At 35.9% G+C, this 20,896-nt stretch overlaps 1 protein-coding gene across 6 annotated transcripts in view; it reads right to left on the bottom strand.

Annotated features, from left to right (window-relative positions):
* Qki (QKI, KH domain containing RNA binding) overlaps nt 1-20,896 on the bottom strand; it is a 123,912-nt gene that overhangs the window by 79,705 nt on the left and 23,311 nt on the right. For all 6 annotated transcript variants that reach the window (XR_005286503.2, XM_038338767.2, XM_038338766.2 and 3 more), the window contains exon 2: nt 13,851-13,993. Coding sequence is in view for 5 of the 6 variants with exons in the window: in XM_038338767.2 (XP_038194695.1) it covers nt 13,851-13,993 (143 nt within the window). In the remaining variant the exon portion in view is untranslated. The remainder of the gene's footprint in view (nt 1-13,850; nt 13,994-20,896) is intronic.

Consider the following 20,896-nt stretch of genomic DNA (forward strand, 5'->3'; position numbering starts at 1 on the left):
AACTCAGAGATCTGCATGCTACCACCACCACCCAGCATTGGCTTACTCTTTTGTACAAGAGATAATTTGGGGGCTGGATAGATGCTCAGCGGTTAAGAGCAAATATAGTTCTTTCAGGATCTGTGTTTGGTTTTCAGTACCAAGGTCAGGCTGCTCAAAACTATCTCTAAATTCCAGCAACAGGGACTCAAACTCTTTTGGGCTCTAAGAATTATCTTAGCAGGGCTAGAAATTAAACTGAGCTTCTCACACATGCAGAGCAAGAACTCTATACTAAACTATATTCCCAGTCCCATGCCTACCATTTCTATAATTTAACTAGGTATTTTACAAACTAGGTATTTAAAATAATAATAATAAACAGAGTAGGCATTAAGCCTAACCAGTTAAAAGTATGTATGTGTGTATGTATGTATGTACATGTACTTGTTAGTAGAAAACAGAACAGGGTCACCTCTAATTTAGACAACAACTGAGAACTTATTTTGGTTAAATATCTACCAAGGCTAAACATTTTAGCCAAAAACCAAGATGTCATGGGGGGAGATATATTATCCTATTTATAGATTTATATTAATTATGGATAAGTAGCGAAGGTCTCCTGTAGAAAAGGCTATTTTATACTACGTATAGGAATCATTTAATAAACCATATATTTGCCATTTATAAACATTTATGTCCCATGACTTACAAGTGTTATTTAATAAAAGGCTTCTCACAAAACTATTCAAGTAAAGTCACTGACACCAACTGCTACTACAAACAAAAATTACTAAACAGTTAAAAACAAGATTTTAAATTGGCTTATGAATTAAGATATTCTAAGTTAAGACAAATTTTCACTCAGTAAAAAGATAAAACCATCCAAAAGAATTGGGTAAGACTTGTACTTGCCCTTTCCAGAAGATAAATGAGGTTAGAAAATAAAATTGAGTTTACAAGGTTTTATGCCACAAGCAGACAGTATCTATGATAGTATCTCTCAAGCTTTACTTTTGCTATTGCTCCTTTTATCAGCAACTTCTTATTCTGTTCAAACTCTCAGGTAGTTCTAAAGTTTTCTTTTTGTCACCCTTGCCTTGCTCCTTCATTCCTATCCAACAGAAGTCCAAATCTTCCCATTCATCCCACAATAATGAACACAGGTCCCTTTCTGTGACTCCCTCTGAAGGAACCCTGAACCCGAAAGACAGGTGTTTCCCTCCTCTGAAGGATTTTGCATGTTCCTCTTACACCCCTTATCAAAGAAGTCTTTTGCAGGCCATTCCTGAAGTTAGAAGTCATAATCTAAGTGTGTTAAGCCCACAGTGCTTTACAGAATAAATGTGAGCTTGAATGAATGGTATTTTTAGACAATGAAAAAAAGGGAAAAGTGTCCCTAATTTGAAAACACAAAATCCAAAATATTTTAAGTGTCAGTAAATCATTAAAAAAAACCCTCACATTTTACAGCATTTCAGATTAGATAAAGTTAATCGAGTCAAATCTACATAAAAATTCAAAAACATCCCAAACAGTTGAAACTGGAGAAAGGAAAAATTAATTAAGTATTGTCAACAAAGAAACTAAGCTGATTTTTGTTCTCATGCTCTTCCCCCAAAAAAGTGAGATTTTAAATTTTAAAACAAATGAGTAAGAGCTCGATCAGAAACAGGTGCCACAGGTCTAAACATAAGAAGCAAAGGGCAGAGAAATAGGTGATTAAAGACAGTTAAGAAAAGTTACATATCAAAGGTTTAAATAAATTTGACAAACTTTATAAACTAACCAAGAATAGAGAACTCAGACAACAACAAACTTCCAGGAGACAAGTGAAGCAAGAAACAATTAGAAGAAATTAAAAAGGCTACTATGAATAATTCTATCAACAAACTAGACAAAATAAGCTCTGAATTCCTAAGAGGCACAGCACTTACCAAACTGACTCAAACAGTAATCTAAATATGATTAAAAAAATAAGATTAAAAAGCAATTCAAAACCTTTAAAGGGAAGCCTAATGGCCAGATAAAGATAAGTTCCAAACATTTAAAGAATTAAACTATCTGCCCCAAACTCTTTTACAAAACTTTTAAAAAGCAATTTCAAGTTTTTCCTTCAAGAACATTACCCTCATACCAAAGCTAGAGATGGACACATAAGAATGCAACAAAGGTAGAAGCTAATATCCTTGATGAAGATACAAGTCTAAGCAAAATCACCCTTAATAGTGAAAAGCTAAAGTTTGCTCTTCTAAGATTAGAAACGACTGATGCCCATCCTCATTACTTGTAAATACAGAACTAGAAGTCCTAGTCAGACCAATTACCAATCAGGCCAAGAATATCAAATCTAAGGAACTAAAGGGAGGAGAGGAGAAATGAACATAGCTAAAATGTCTCTTTTGCATAGAGCACGACCTTCTAATGGAAACAAAAAACTTAGGATAAAATTTTTATTGTTGTTTTTGTTTTTCGGGACAGGGTTTCTCTGTAGCTTTGGAGCCTGTCTTGGAACTATCTCTTGTAGCCCAAGCTGGCCTCAAACTCACAGAAATCCACCTGCCCCTGCCTCTGCCTCATGAGTGAGCCACCATCATCTGGCTAAAACATAGGATAAATTCAATAATGCTGAAGAATATAAAATTACATACAAAAAAAATCCAGACTTTGTTATCTATGCATTAACAACAAACAGCCAAAAGAAAAATTAAAAGGCTGGAAAGATGATGGTTCAATGCTTAAGAGCATTTGCTCCTTCCTCTTCCAGGGTAACAAAGTTCAGTCCTCAGTAACCTGAGTGACAACTCACACCCATCTGTAATAGCAGTTCTTGGAGAATCCACTGCTTTTGACCCACATTTGCAGCAGGCAGGATGTGGTACACAGGCAAAGACATACATAAAATTGGATTAAAAACACACACAAGCCGGGCGGTGGTGGCGCACGCCTTTAATCCCAGCACTCGGGAGGCAGAGGCAGGCGGATCTCTGTGAGTTCGAGACCAGCCTGGTCTACAAGAGCTAGGTCCAGGACAGGCTCTAGAAACTACAGGGAAACCCTGTCTCGAAAAATCAAAAAAAAAAAAAAAAAAAAAAAAAAAAAAAAAAAAAAAAAAAAAAAAAAACACACACAAAAGAAAAATTAAGAAGGCAATTCCATATATAGTAGCATCAAAATGAATGCTATCACACCCTAGTGAGTTCATATAATTAGTACTGGTAAACTGTGCTCAATAACCAACGTGGTCTACAGAGTCAATGAAATCCCTACACAAAATCCCAACTACATTTTTAATTGAAACAGGAAAAAAAACTTTTTAAAATTTGCATGAAACTATAAAAGACCCAAAGTATACCAACCTTATAATAGAACACAGTAGGAGCATCACACTTATTTAATCAACTATATTACAAAGACAAGTAATGAAAACAGTACAGAATTGATTTTTTTTATCATGAAGACTAACGAAGCTCAGAAACAAACACAAGTAGAAATGGCCAAATAATCTATCAAGAATCTCAAGAATCTACACACAACAGATCAAAGAGATCTTCATTAACCACTTTGGGTGCAAATACAAATAAACTTGAATTTCCATGTTCAGAATAATGAAATGGGACCTTCACCTTAGACCAGTACAAAAATTAATTTTAAATAAGAGAAATGCTTGACTTGAAAATGTAGAACTAGAAAGAAACAAGATATAAAGCTCCTTGAGAGGCTTTGTCCATTCTAGACTCAGTGGTATGAGCACGTATGAGGCTTAGAGTGCGGACTGCCAAATCCTATTCACAAAGCCAGATGCATGCGTGTATCAACCAGTACTTGGGAAGCAGACACAAGGGATCAGATTGTAGCACAAATAATGAAAACCCAGAGACAGATATTGGGGTTCAAGCAGATCAGAAAAGCAAAACAGTCAAGCCACTAGAGAAGTCTTACCTCTACCAAGACTTGGCAACTGCTGAGCCTCTGTCTCCTCCCACATTATATTCATTCCTCTTTAGTGCTGGGATTAAAGGAGTATGACTCCCTACCTAGTACTGGAATTAAAGGTGTGAGCCACCACCACCAACCGAATCTGTTTCTGCATTGATCTTGTGTAGCCCAGGGTGGCCTTAAACTCACACAAATCTGCCTCTACCTCCCAAATGCTGAGGATTAAAGGTGTGGGCCACCGTGGCCGGGGCTCTATTGGCTTAGTTTTACCCTTTAATCTTCAGGTAAACTTTATTTATTAAAACATAAATAAAATATCACAATATTGGATCCCTTGAACAAGCTACTTAGCTATACTAGCAAAATCAGTAATTTCTGGGTTCAAATGAGAAGCCATACCTATATATGTAGCAAACAATCAAGGAAGACACATACCAACCTCTGTCTCCACATGTCTGTGCACACAATGTACACCTACCCCAACACACAAATGCAACAATACCACACCTAATAGGGAAGAGAAAACTAAATAAATAAGCTCCTTAATATTGGCTGTGATTTTTAAATATGGAAAAAAATAGGCATCCAAAAGCAAAAACAAATGGAACTATTAACAAGAAAATAAAGCTCATATATATATATACACACACACATATATCATTAAGCAAAATGAAAAGACAAACCATAAAGTAAGAGACAATATCTACAAACCATTCATGTGAAAAACTAATACCCAGAACAGCGTAATACTCAACAAAACAAACAATAACAAAAAAGCCTGATTTTAAATAAATACACAAAGGTCTTAAATAAAGTTTCCTACAGAAAACAGAGAAATGTCTTATCCAACAGGCACAAGAAAGGATAGCTTACGTCACTAGTCAGCATACAAGATACCATCTCACACCTGTTGTAATGACGGCTACGGATTTTGCTATGCTAGCAAAGATATGGTAGAAAACGGAACACTTGTTCCATACAGATGGGGACATACATAAGAACAATTCTGGAAAACATGGAAGTTCTTCAAAACATTAAAAACAGAACTAGCAAAAATAGTTTAATGAAACTCAGAAACAAAGACAAGCAAGCAGAAATGATCAAATCTCTAACAAGAATGTCAAGATTCTACACATAACACATTAAAAATAAACCAACCAGAACCAGCAATCTCATACCTGGTGAATATACAAACATTCAATCATGTGCTGATAAGTTGCACACCCCATTTTCACTGCAGTATTACTTACACTAGCCAAGGTATGAAAATGACTCAATTGTCTACTGACATATGAATGGGTAATGAAAATGAAATGCTATCTAGCCATAAAAAAAGGAAGATCCTGTCATTTTTCAACAATACAAACTAATCTGGAAGACACTGCACTAAGAGTCAAGCATGAATCCTGCATAATCTCAATCATATAGGGAATCTCATCAAAGCTCACAGAACAGAAAACGGAATAGTATTTTATGAGAAATGGTAAGATAAGTATAGAGATAATGCTCAAGACACAATGCTCAAAGAGTTGGGGGCTAGAGAGAAGCAGTTAAGAGGCCTTGCTACTGTCTCTGAGGATCAGAGTTCACCTCAAAGTATTTACACAAGAAATGGCTCACCACCACATGAAATTCCAACTCCAGGGACTCTACATCCATTTCTTGCCTTCCTGCAACCAATATGCACATACACACAGTACTATTAAAACTGTAGCTAAGTGACAGAGTATAAAGTTTTGATTATGCCACATGACTAAATTCTGGAGTTCTAGATATAACGTGATGACTAAGTATTTGTTCTCTCTCGCACGCACGCGTGCGTGCGCACACACACACACACACACACACACACACACGAGGCAATGGATGTGTTCTTCCTTAGCTTTAGTGTGGTATCATTTCAGAATGTGTATCAAAAAGTCACATCAGATGGGGTCCCCATAAACTTCCTCACACATGACCAGCTAGTGCTACTCTCAAAACCTGATGGTAAGACTTTAATGTTGAAGACACAAAATTACTTATGTCAAACAGAGAGAAAGATGATGCCCAACTAGAGGCTTCACCCCTACTGACTAGCATTCATGGTACTTTAGTATTCTGCATCTACCAGAGGAGAGAAATCATTAATATTAACCACTATAATGCTGCAACATACAAGAGCAACCTTCCTGCAAGATATGCTGAATCAATAGTGGCATAAATGTTACAGGAGTAACCAACCACTTTTAACTTGTATTTAAGGCCCAATTAATAAGATGAGACCCTTAGCTGACACTGCTAAAGTGGCCAAGAACCTGGTATTAGCTATGTAATGGGACCTAGGGGGAAACGCACTACTACTGTTCTGCTAAAGGAACATAGCAATGAAGTGACTTTTAATGACGGATTTCTAAGTTTCTTCCTACAGAAGTTGGTAGTTAATACAAAGGCCCCATAACTAGACAATGTGCCACAGTGAAAAACTGACTTTGGAGCCCTCAATACTGTCCCCTCAAGGCTCACAGATCCATGTGCAAGAGGAGGATGAAAGATTCTAAGATCCAGAGGTGGTGGCTGACTCCAAAAGTATTATCCAGACACAACAGGACTGATATGTGTATGTTCACACCCCTAACCAAGAATCTACTTACAAATGATGCCTGCTTTAAAAAAACAAACAAACAAACAAAATAAAAAAAACACCAAACGTTTTCTCCAATGGAGTCCACGGTAGATCCAACGTCCAGATGTAGGGGGAAAAAGGTTCCACTGTTTTCAGTGTGCCTTTTGTTTGGATATTTTGTTTTTGTTTTAAGCTGTTAATTTTTAGTGATTTTTGTTGGATGGACAGGTAAACAGAATAGAGGGGGAGTTTGGGAAAGAAGAAAGAATGTGATCAAAATATACTATATGACTTTTTTCAATAAAATTAAAAATTACTCTATTATGTTTCTTAAAAGTATACAATTAGCCAACTATACCTCAATGATTAGATAGTAGGTTACAATCAACAAAGAACTCACAGTCAGAAATTCCTCAATAAAGTTGACTCATGTCCTCATTTTGTTTCAAAGAACAAAGTAAAAGACACTATAGGGAAAAAAATCAGTTACTATCTTCACTTTCCACTGCAATAGAGAAATAACTAGAGTACAAGGGTTGTTGATGTGGGAGGGTCTTCTGTTTGTGTTCATTAATAAAGAAACTGCCTTGGCCCATTTATTAGGCCCGCCCTTAGGTGGGTGGAGTAGACAGAACAGGAAGAAGGAAGTGAGGTAGATGGCTCTGTCAGATGCCACGCCTCTCCTAAGTTAGGCAGGCTGCAGTGCCTCTCCTCAGGGAGCCAGATGCCATGAAGCCAGCCACCAGGTCAGATGTGCTGAATCTTTCCCGGTAAGACACCATTCGTGGTGTTACACAGATTATTCGATATGGGTTAGTCAAGATGTGAGTAAGAGGATAAAAATAATGGGCCAGGCAGTGTTTAAAAGAATACAATTTGTGTGTTGATATTTCGGGTAAAGCTAGCCGGGCGGCCAGGAGCCGGGCAGCGGGAAGCGGCCCGCAGCTCCTCACTACAGGTTGTACCACGCAACAATTTTCACGTGTTAAAAATGAGAAGTATTATGTTCAAAATAATAAGCCCAATTCTGTTTTGGGTAAGATGCATATACTGAGTTACTGAATTCTCAAAATAACACTGAATAATGTATTATTAGTATTATGTACCTTTAAAGCACAAGAGATTACTAAGTAGACAAAATCCTAAAAGTTCAGAAACTTAATACCATCTTGTATCTCCTTTGTAAGGTCAGTAAACTAACAATCTTGGGATTCTAAATGATTAATATGATTTATATTTAAAAATCCTCTTCAAGTTTTTCAGAATGAATTCAGTTGTTACTTCCATAATTTTTCCCTAACTACACTACAATGTGAGTGCTTGAGAAAACCATGCCTCAACTTATTGTTTTCCATCTTCTAGCTATTGGGTCACATTTTTTTATTGTTTTTTAAAAGAGGGTCTCACTGTATAACTATAGATGGCTTTAAACTACATGTACACACATACACACACACACACACACACACACACACACACACACACACACACACAGTGAGTCCAAGACCTAAGACTACAGATGAATCTAGAAAACAAAATATGTTTGTGACCATAGAGAAGAAAGGCTCTTTAAGTCAACATCTTGCTACACAAGCATCGTCTGTCAGAAGTTTTATTAATTAAAAGAACTGATCTTTATAACACAAGTTTTCCTTGTATCTTATTTACTGACAACTGTCTTTCACTCACTCTGTCGTTCTGTTCAGTAAGTCATTCTGCTGAAAGGTCCTCCTCCTCCTTAATCCCTACACATAACAGAGGCAGAGATCTTCAGATTCTTCACTGTAGTTCTATGCCCACTTCTTTGCTGTGGGATAATGCTCTTGTTCACTATAAGGGTTTGTCACGGGTTGGCCAGTAGCCATTCAGGAGGTATAGGCAGGATGACCAGACAGGAGAATTCTGGGAAAAGGAAAAGCAGAGACACAGATGCCTATAGCCACAGAAGCACAACAGAGCAACGTGGCAATACACAGATTAGTAGAAATGGGTTAATTTAAGATATAAAAGCTAGTAAGTAATAAGCCTGAGCCATCAGCCAAACAGTTTACAATTAATATAAGCCTCTGTATGTTTATTTGGGACTGAACTGCTGCGGGAGCAGGGACAGAAACTTCCTTCTACAATTCTTCATTTAACATCACTTCTAAGTTCAGGTTCTCATTATTACACAACTGGTCACATCTTTAAGCATTCCACGAGAACAAAGATGATGTAAGAGGTCTTTCAGTATGCTGTGAAAAGGTGCTTCTCTCATTGGTTAAGGAATAAAAGTGTTTTAGCCAATTGATAGGCAGAATAAAGCCAGGCAGGAAAGCCAAACAAATATATGGAGAAAAAGAAGGAAGAGTCAAGGAGAGCCATGTAGCCACACAAGTAAGTAATATGCCAAGGTGTCACTAGTAAGCCATAGCCATGTGGCGATAAACAAACTAGTAGGAATCGATCAGTCAAATACAATTAACATTAAGTCTCTGAGTGGTTGGTTATCTTATAAGTGGCTGTGGGGATCAGCAGGTGGAAAGAAACTGGTCAAGTGGTACTGGGTGAGACTGAGGAAAGATTATATCTTTTCATATTATTTTGTAGTTATTTACCACAGATTACACACGAATATTTCTAGACTAAATGATACAAAATGTTCGATTTATATTCATGCCTTATTTTAAGCTTTCTTTTTGTTTTGTTAGTGATGGTGGTAGTTTTACAATTGGTTTGTTCGTTGGAGATTGAACCTAGAATGACAAACATGCTCAGCACAAACTCTACCACTAGACCATATACCCAGACCTAGATTTTTATAAGTCTCATTTCTTTTACAATTCTAAACAGTTTATTTATACTACTTAGATACAGCCATAAATCAAAAAATTTAGACCTAATAAAAATGAACCTCTCCTCCATTAAAAACAAATAACAGAGCATAGATAATATTTTAAAGATTGATTTATTTTTAATTTTATGTTTATGAGTGTTTGGCCTGCATACATGCCTGTGTGCCATGTACATGACTAGTACCTCTAGAGGATGAGGGACGGGGTGGGGTGCTAACAACCTAATCTGGGCCCACACAAGGAGTAACAAGTGTTCTTAACTGCTTCAACAATAATCACCAGCACAAATTTTTAAAATGCAAAAATTCCTACCAAGTAATAAATCTTACTAATGTGAAAACATAGCCAAGTTAATGATAAAGAAACTTGATTTCAGGAATTCTCAATTGAACTGCTCTGGTATAAATAGCTAGATCTGTTAAGTCAAATTACACTTTCCCAACAAAATAATCAAATTTAGTTCCAAAGTTCCTTGATATACCCATTAAGAAGAATTCATTCTCTCTTTTTTTAAAGACAGATTTCTGCTAACAATTAAGATATAAATGACTTCAATCATTAAAAAATAAATTTAGGACAACTGCTACAAGCTGAATATCCCTAACTTTGAAAAGGCTCCAAAATACAAAACTCCTTGCTACCAAAAGTGGAAAGTTCCATACCTGAACTCGTGATTGTATTGAAAATGCAGTTCCAATAAAACTGTTTTATAAAATTATGTTCAGAATGTGTGTTTTAAGTTGCATGTGAAACAAAAATATATTCAGGTATAGGTCCCACATCTGTCTCTACACATGCAAGTATTTTTAATCTAAAAAAAAAAATTAGATCCAAGCGTTTCAAATAATTAATATCAACCTGAATCAACAGGTTATGAGATGGGCAGTAGAGTTCAAGTAAAATTAATTTTTCTTCATAGCCCATTCCACATGCCTATCTGGTATTGGGAGGTTAGAAATGATTGTCTCGGGCACAAAAAATTCCATTTTCCCAAGATGGGTATATAAGTTAGACCAGCAACTTTCCTCCTTTAATATATATCACAAACAGTCAATGTCCCTAAGAACAGGGTTCTTTGCAATTTTTCTGTTAGATTACTTTTGTTGTTAGTTTAGTAAGAATTTTAAGAAAGAAATGTAGTTTAGAAACCTGTAACTTTTATATTTTACTGGTAAGTCCGTCTTAACAAAGCTTTCACAAAGCAGATCATAATACATTTATAAGATGAACCAAATATTCCATCTTAACTGACTAAGGCTGACAATCAATTGCTTACAAGTAAGTCTTCTCCAAAAATAATTTTTAACTATTGTTTGGAATACTATTTTTAAATATTAAGATATATAATTCACAAAATAAAGCACCTACCATTTTAAAGACTATAAAAAAGGTTTATGACATTAGAAATTGTTAGACTTCAAAAAAACAAAACAGGTCTAAAGAAAATTTACTGCTTCCATACTCTCCTGAAACTCACTAAAATAATAACTACTACTATCCTCAGAAATTCAGTATAGCCAAATATGCACAGGTAGGTCCTCAATATATCTCTGCACAGAATGAAGCAAAAAATAAGCAGAGAAGGAAGGAGGGAAGAAGAGGGGGAGGAGGAAGAAGCAGCAGCAAAATTCAAACTGAAAAACAAGTCATAAAATCTAGCCGTCTCTGAAGCTTTAAGTCAATAATAATTCCTGTATCTAAAACATAAATGTTTTTTTTACACTGTCAAAATACACTAACAAATTAAAAGTACCACAGATAACTATGTAATCTAAACATTTCATAAATTTAGGTAAAAGTAAATAACATTATCTTATTTTTATTCTGTATGTGCTGTACATACGTAAATAAATGTGTAAAACTGTGTATGCATGTCTTTGTACTCAGGTCAGAGGTTGACAGTGGCTGTCTTCCTCTATCCCTCTCTACCTTACTTCTTTGAGACAGGGTACTCTCTCACTGAACCTGAAACTGTGTTTCAGCTACACTGGATGGTCAACAAGTCCCTGAGATCCTCATGTGCTGCCACTCTTGTGCCACCATGCTGGGGTTATATAGGCACATACCGTCTGGCTTTTCTGTGTATAGGTGTTTGGGGTTCAAAGTCAGGTCCTCATGTTTGTACAGACCCAAATGAGCCATATTCCCAGCCTTGGTCCTAAAGACAGAATACACACATTTTGCACTGTGCATGCCATTAGTCCATGCAATGCCAATGAATGCTTCATGAAATACCTCAAGAAGATAGGGTTATAGTTAGGAACTGCAGTGCTTTTACTGTATGAACAAAATTTGCTGTTCTTATAGAAACATCACAGTTTCGTTACGCAACACAAAGATAATTATTTTCTGAGTGTCATTCCTCAGTAAGACTCAATTCTATCTTTATACTATATTGTCTTAGAATGTTTGATTTTAGAAACTGAGTTTCATTTTTTTAAACCAGGGGAGGAGGGTTGCCTAGAGAGATGATGCAGCAGATTAAAAGCACTGGCTGCCCTTCCAGAGGACCTAGGTTTAATTCCCAGCACCCATATGATGGCTTGCAACCAGTTACAACTACACTCCCAAGGGATCTAACGACCTCTTCTGGCAACCAGAGGCACTGCATGCAGATGTTATACATGCATGCAAGCAAAATACCCTTACACATAAAAATAAATTAAGATACACATAAAAATAAATCAAGAAAGTTTTTAACTGACGACTGAATGCTGGCTAAAATTGAGACAGGATTTCCAACACTTTATGAAAGGGCCCTAAATTCTTCTCTCATTTTGTACTATGCATTGATATGAAGCAGTATTCTCTGCATTGATGATTATACAATTATCAACTAACCCTGAAAAACACGAGAAGTTCTACATCCTACAAAATAACATTTAAACAAGATTTAATTCTTGTTGTGTCTATATGTATGTATGCATTCATGCACATTCCTAAAGAGTCCAGAGATTAACTTTGTATATCTTTAACAATCTAACAGCAAGGCTCTCCAGTGACAAAATTCACAAAATCTTGTCACTAATTTTCTACAAGGTCTATAATCATTCAACAAAACCCTCTTTTGACAAGATTATCCTGAATTGTGTGTGTGTTTGCAACAAAAACTTACAAAAGTAGAGTAAATGTATAAGCTAAAGAAAAGTGTACTAAAAATTGTAAGTTGTAAAATACCAAAACTCCACCCCCCCATTTAAGACATTTATACTCCATCTATAAACTAATGTTGTCTGAATAAACTAATGGGTCCAAAAACCATTTTTATTATCAGTCATTCTTCCATTTGTTTTCCAATAAGTATTCTCAAATACCAACAGTCATTATTTTTCCTTTACATACTCAGTAAGTAATGAATAGCTACTATGTGCTAGTATTACAGGATCACTAGTAAATTATGGCAGTGAATTAACAAATATTAAAAATATTATACATATTGTTTTATGTACAATAAATTCTGCTAGGGCAGCGATTCTTAACCTTCCTGATGCTGCAACCCTTTAGCACAGTTCCTCATGTTGTGGTGACTTCCAAAAACAAAATTAAATTGCTACTTCAGAACTGAAATTTTGCTACTGTTTGAATCATAAATATCTAATAGGTAAGATTTCTGATATGTGACCTCTATGAAGGGTCATCTGACAGCCCCATACCCCAGCCCTGATGTGCTAGGGAGAAAGAAAACTAAAATACCAGATAACAGTGCTGTAGAGGTGGAGCATGAGAGGACAGGGTTAGGGGAGGGGTGGAGATGACACTCAGCCACACTTAAGGAAAAGCAGCGGCCAGTCACAATGAACACTCTATCCTTGTATAACTGAACAAAGATCTTGAAGCTGGGATTAGATCGACTTATCCTAAAAGTAAAAAAAAAAAAAAAAAAGGCCAATATGATTAAACTGGAAAGAAGTGGGAAAATCATTTAAGATGAGGGCAGAGAAATAGAATTAATTTCATCACATAGGATTTTGTAACAAAAAGCGTACTTCAAAATCAGCCGGTATAGGAGGAGACTATTTCCAAAAGAACTAGAGACTGGTTGAGCAAATGACTAAAGAAGACTAGGAAAAGGAGGAATCGGACTGCAAAGAGTCCTTTCCAGAGAAACTTTACAGAGTTGGAAGCACCATGAAGTTCAGGACTCTCATTTTACAGAAGGAATACATGGTCCAAAGTGGGGATTTGTGTGGTCAGACTGAAGACCACCAGAGCTGCACTTCATCTTGAACATTCAGGACAAGTCTTCCCACAATTCTTGACCTCAAGTCTGAAATTCCAAAGTCTTCACCATGGGTATTTCCCAAAGTGACATAGCAAAAAACAAATGGAAATATACGTTAAAGAGAAAATGTTTAATTAGCCACATAAAATTACTCCCATTTCCAATTTCATACATAGCACTCTTAAAACAACTAATAAATAAATATAAAAGTGATCTTAATTACATATTGTGTGATGCAGGAAAAAATGAGCAAAACAACCAATATACTTACATCTGGGTATTCTTTTACAGGCACATAAAGTTTCTCTTGTAACTGAACAATAGGTCCCACAGCATCAGGCAATTCTGCACTCCTTTTCTCCGTACTGCCATTTAATGTGTCATTGTACATGTCTTTCCGTACTCTGCTAATTTCTGTCAAAAGTAAAAATTTCAAATGTGTTAGACAAAAATATGTCCTTGATAACCCAGGAAAAGGGGAAGGGGCACATCCCTGATACAATATGAACAGCTGGTGCCCTATCTGTCATTCTCTGGATTAAGCCTATTTACAAGGTGACAGTCTTCATTTCTACCATAAATCAAATTACATCAAGCAAATTACACATCATATTAAAACTAACTTCAGAGCAGAGACTCTTAATCATAATCACATAGATTTTAGTTTACATAAAATACTCTTGCTTAAAAATGAGGCCAGTCATTTTAAATAGCTTTATTTAATTGTCATAAGAACACATAAGAGAAGATACCAAAAACTCTTTCTTCTTTATTAATAATCTGCCGCAGTAAGATTTAAACTGGACACACCTTGGATATTTTATATATCTTTAATACAAACAAAATGTTCAAAAGACAACACATACCAAGTTTAGACAAAGTCTGAGTGAGGTGTACAAATTTAGCAGCTAAAAGCTCTGAAAAGAAAAAGGGAGACTGACAGAACTATATGAACCTTAATAAAGCAACATTCCAGGGAAGAGGAAAACAGCACCTAAGTAACAACACAAAAGGAAGTAAGAAGAACTAGGGAAGACAAGCACCCCGGTGTGCCAAGGTGGTGGCGCACGCCTTTAATCCCAGCACTTGGGAGGCAGAGGCAGGCGGATCTCTGTGAGTTCGAGGCCATCCTGGTCTACAAGAGCTAGTTCCAGGACAGGCTCTAAATAAGCTGCAGAAAAACCCTGTCTCGAAAAACCAAAAAAAAAAAAAAAAAAAAATGCAGTGAAACAATGTTAAGTCAAGAGGATGGGGCCCTGAACTAGACCACTAAGGTAGGAGTTTCCAAGGAAAGACTGTAACAGAAAACAAACCACACTGGGTTAATAAGATATAAATTTTGGCAAAGCTAGCCCCCCCCCAAAAAATGCTCTTTACTCCCCCCCCCAAAAAATCTGTATTATAATTCTCAGGTATAAATATATATTTGAAAATTATGGAAGTTTTACTTAAATGAATCAAATCCTATAAAGAAAAATGGAATCTTCCATTAAGTATGAAATGTGCTTCAACTATGTATCGATAGGCCCTTCACACTGGAACATACTATCATTACAATATGATATTCCATTATTAAGGCTAGTTTGAGGCCACACATCATGAAATGCGCGCGCGCACACACACACACACACACACACACACATACACAAAGGAACTGTCAAATATGAATGCACTATAATTCTAACTACTTACTTAACTCAGATTTCTTCAGTAAAATCCATAAGAAAAAGGTACAATCCAAGTGTCCTTAATCAGCTATAAAATCTTCACCATTCAAAGAAATGTACATTTTCTCTTTTGATAATCAGCAAATAGAATCAAAAAGAGTATTAGACTAAAGACTGAGCCATCTAAGTTATTTTTATACTTTAAATATTTAATTAAAATTACACATATTCTTTGCTCAGGTATCTAAATGGAAATATTAGTTGTTATTAATTTATTATCACTTAAATTTCTTCACAAATTAGACAATTCTCATGATATGAACATACCACTAGTATAAAAATCCACTGATTAACAGCCTTCCCAGCTCCCAAATAAATCACACACGGAGGCTTATTGTTACTTATAAAATGTCCAGCCTTTGCTTAACTTGTTTCTTGTCAGCTTTTCTTAACCTAAATTAATACATCTACCTTTTGCCTCTGGGCTTTTACCTTTTTCTATATCTTTCTTTCTTAATACACTACTTGTTTTGTAGCTGGGTGGCTGGCCCCTGATGTCTTCTCCTTATTCTATCTTGCTCCTTTTCTTTTCTTCCAGATTTCTACTTCTATTTATACTGCCTGCCTGCCAGCACCACCTATCCTTTCTCCTGCCTTGCTATCATTGGCTGTTCAGCTCTTCACTAGACCATTCAATGTCTTAGACAGGCAAAGAATCAGAGCTTCACAGAGTTAAACAAATGCAGCATAAACATAAGCAACACTAAACAAATGTAACATACCTTAAAATAATATTCTACAACAGAGTTGTGTTTTAGATATCCTGAATACCAGATATTTATATTATGATTCCTAACAATAGCAAAGTTACAGTTATAAAGTAACAGTGAAATTATTTCATGACTGGCGATCATCACAACATAAGGAACTGTTGTATTAAAGGGTCACAGCATTAAGAAGGTTGAGAACCACTGAGCTAGATGGTTTAGTGGCTAAGAAATAATAGCTCTGATAGTACACAGGGGTTCACTACTGTAACCTCCAGTTCTATCCTCTTCTGAGAGCCTCGGGTACCAAGCATACATGTCATATACTAACATAAATGCAGACAAAACACCCATACACATAATCTTTTTTAATGGAAAATTTAATCAATTTAAAATACACATGAGGGGGGGAGAGGGAGCTCTCAGTGGTTAAGAGCATGTACTCTTACTTATATCTGTGTTCAGTTCCCAGTATACATACAATCAGGCACTTCAAAAACACATGTGCCTCCAGCTCCGAGGATATCAAACACCTCTGGAATTCAAGCAGACCTGCACTCAAGTGCACACACTAACACACAAGCGCATTCACATTATTAAAAGTACATCTTAGAGTATGTATAAAATTTGTATATAAATACAGGTGGAAAAGCTCAAAGTAGGACTGATAGTTAAAAGAGGAAAAAAGCAGTCAAAACAAAGTGGGGGGCTGAGGGACATAAGTCAGTAATGTGGGTTCTTGTTTCAAATCTCAGCACTGAGGCAAGAGATAGAAAGTAGGGAAATAGTGTTTACTGCTATAAAAGCAAAAGCGGTTCTAAATAATCTATAAACGCAAAAGCGGTACTAAATAATTCAAAAACAGACAAACAGCACCAAAAACAAAGGGGAAGACTAGAATGGCAGAGTGCATATACATCATGTGCAAGGTCCAAGATTCAATCTTAGGGAAGGGGAGCTTGCTACTATAAATGCAAGAATAGGTCAATATTTAAAACAATATAGTTTTAAAATAATATTGTATTCTTTGAGAATTTCATACAACTCATTTTGATCATATTCGCACATACCCCCTCCTCCCAGATCCACACAAGTCACAGTTCTAAATTTCCAAAGACCTTGAGTCTAAGGTCTAAGTGTTGCACCCTGACGTCTCAGTCTTAAAGACTTATCACTCTAATAATAGTATATAAATTATTTAAAAAGATAGGGCTGTCAGGAATGTAAATAACTAAAACATACTTGTAGTCCTCCCGATTACAAACTAAGTCATAGCTGAATCTGAGCAGATGAATACCACTTTTCCAGACAGAAAAGCCTCAACAATTTGGACTACACTATTTGTAAGTTCTAGTTCTAACAGTAACTCTGTATTTTGGGAGGTCTCTGATCTAATCTTTCTGAACTTGTATCTCATATTATTACAACTCACTTACAATCCAATTCTTTTGAATTTTATTCAGTACTTTTTCCAAAACCACTATGCTCAAAACTTTTCATTCCCTAAGTCATAGCAATCAGAGATTCTGCTAACATTATCCTAATAAGTTGGAATGATCACAGCAGATAATCACAGACATATGCAATAGGCTAGTCCTCAAAACAAATGAATGACTGACAACTGTGTTGTACATTTTCATGTGTCAAATACTACATACCAATGCTGAAATGCTCCACATACATCCACAATAGTCAACCTACAACAATGGTTCAGAGGGATCAAAGTTTTGAACCATTAGTATTTAAAATTTCTACTACAGTAACTCCTAAATTGGGCATTTATCTTCCAATTAAATATTCCTATGATTAAGAAAGTTTGTTTAAAAAAAAATCTCTGGAGTTCTAAGCATTAAATTTATTGTTGGGTTTTTGTTGTTTTTTTTTTTTTTTTTGAGCTAAAACTCCCACTCCTAAAACATCAGCCACTCACTGCCACTTAGGAACCTCATAAATACTCAGGAAAGTTCCATGACAATAAGTATACTGTAAACTACTCAACATGTTTTCACACCCTTCAGTTTATTCAGAAACACTCCGATTTGTAAGTTTCTTTAAAAGTATAAAGTCACAGCACATGATTTTCATAACAACAGATGATAGTATGAAGACTAAAGTTGCCCACTCCCTGCAGTAAAGATCACTAATGTCTTAGCAAACTTAACACACTGTGGACATGTTGCTGCTGGAGCTCTGACATGTCTCTGCCATTCCCATTCTCCACAACTACTGTTCATTTAGACAGTAACAATTTAATTTTTTCTACTATTTATACCCCTCCAGACTGATAATCTGCTGACTTTCCTTACCACTGACTAATTTCTGAGTCAAGACAGCTATAATTTCATAAATCACACATTTTGAGAGCTTGGATCAAAATACTGGCATGTCTTACCTACCTGATAAAGTATCAACACTAGATACATATTCTCTGGTGTGGCACAGGCAATGTGTGCAGTTTTTAGACTGTCTCATTCACTAACAGCCCAGGATGACATCCAACTCACAAGCCATTTCAACCGAAGTGCTCGGATTACAGATATACTCCATCACATGTAACTCCACCTTCCTCTAGGTCCACCAAGCCACAAGCAATCTGAAATTTGTATCATTAAATTCAGAAATAAAAACTTCACCTTTATAGCATTTAGGCGTTCTCCTATTTTCCACATTTTCAAGTCGACAGTGACCATACCGTTTTTCCTTCAAGTTTCTGCATATACAAAACTATTTGTGCCTATGACTAAAAACTGGATCTAATTATGCCATCTGTAGTCATCTTCCCTTTCTTTGCTTTAATTACTTTGACTTTTCCCCCCTCTTTTACTAAGTTCAACTGTCAGTTACTTCTGTTCCTAACAGAAAACTGGACTATCAAAGACGAAAGTATTTTATCTAAGTAGCCATCTGCTCTTTCTATGTGTCTCACACTTAAATCCATTCAGGCATACCTCAGCGCACTATACCTAGATTTAGAGAAATATACAAAGACATAAAGAGATGCCAATTTACTTGATCATGACCACTCAGTTTTTAAGTTAACATTTTCTACTGATTTGAGTAAAATAAGAGCCAATATTTATAAACATGCTTTAATCACACATAGGTTTAATAAGGAACATGAGCATAAACGTTTTCAGCTCTCAGCACAAGTTTAAATAGGCTCTTCTATTCGCAACTCAGCTTTTGATGGACACTACAGTAACACACCAGCACAAACGGCAAAGCAGGGGTTTACTAGCTAAGATTACACAAGTCAGTTTTTCTTAACATGATGATTACTAAATCTTAGAATAGTAATAGAAATCTATATCTGAAAAACAAGTACCTTCATAAAAAGGTAATTGTTATGTAGCCATATGTACTTAAGATTAACAGCTCTTTTTTTATGGCCTCCACAAAAGAAATAACAAACAACAAAAATCCAACTCAGAATACCAAATACACAGAAAAGTTATTTTAGCAGAAAAAGACCATAGAATGTATTACTTCACTACCCTTAAGAACCCAAATCCACAAACTGAAGCAAATAAATTTTAAAACAATACACACCACTACTTAGTGGGATATTTTCCTTGCTCTAAATAAATTAAAGCTGGTTTAATTTAGAGGCATTTGCTTTCAAACTAGGAAGGAAAAAATAAATTCAAGCCATTGGTAAACATGGGCTTTATTTAGGGAGTTAAATTTTACTCTATACCTCAAAATTAAAATTAAACTTCTTTCCAAAGAAAAACTACATTAAAGACAAGACTTTAGAAGGCATGATACAATTGGCAATATACAATGAACAAATATCCCATGAAACACCTAGAATATTGCAAAACTGCCATCTTACTAAAAATAACTTACAGAGCCAAGTCAGTGCTCATTATAATTCCAATGACATTTTTCACATAACTAGAAAAAACAATTCTAAAATTGTCAGTACACACACACACACACACACACACACACACACACCTTAAATAAGTCAAAGCAATCCCAATAAATATAACAATGCTAGAAGTATCAGCACCCAGTTGGTTTTTTTTTTTTTTAACCAAAGTCATGCCAACAGAAACTACATGGCAGTGATACAAAACCAAACAGCAGGACTAACAGAATACACAGGATCCAGAAATCAACACTGCTAGAACCAAGAATTTAAACAAATGTACTAAAATCATATATGAGAGAAAGAGCACTCCAAATAAAAGGTGTGGGAAAACTGGGTATCCTCATGTAGAATAATGAAGTTAGATCCCTATCTTTCATCCTGTACAAAAACAATTCAAAATGGATCAAAGACCATAATGCAAGACCGGAATCTCTCACATGTTACAGGGAAAGCACATCAAGGTACAGGAATAGACAAGAACATTCTGAAACGGGCTCCAGAAGCCCAGGAAATAACAAGAATTAACAAATAGGATTATATAACGTGAAACGGCCTCTGTAAACAAAGGAAAAAAATAACAGCAGTAGCCTACAGAATGAGGGAAGTTTTGTCAATTATATGCCTCTGACAGAGAATGCTGTGGGGCATAGTTTTACCCTATAAAGATTTGTTTCTTGTACTTGATTAATAAAATGCGGATTGGTCAGTAGCCAAGCAGGAAGTATAGATGGGTGACCAGTCAGGAAGGAGAGGAAGGGCAATGAGAACAGAATTCTGATAAGAGGAAAGATGCAGTCTTCACCCAGCTGCAGAGGAAGCAAGATAAGACTGCCTCACTGATAACAGGCACCAAGCCACGTGGCTAACACAGACAAGAATTATGGGCTAATATACATTTTAAGAGTTAATAAGAAGCCTGAGCTAATAGGCCAACCAGTTTATAATTAATGTAGACCTGTGTGTTTCTTAGTGCAGGACAAAAAACTTGGTCAACAAGAGAATTAAT

Source organism: Arvicola amphibius, chromosome 8 (genome assembly GCF_903992535.2).
Source record: "Arvicola amphibius chromosome 8, mArvAmp1.2, whole genome shotgun sequence".
In the NCBI taxonomy this organism is placed as follows: Eukaryota; Metazoa; Chordata; class Mammalia; order Rodentia; family Cricetidae; genus Arvicola; species Arvicola amphibius.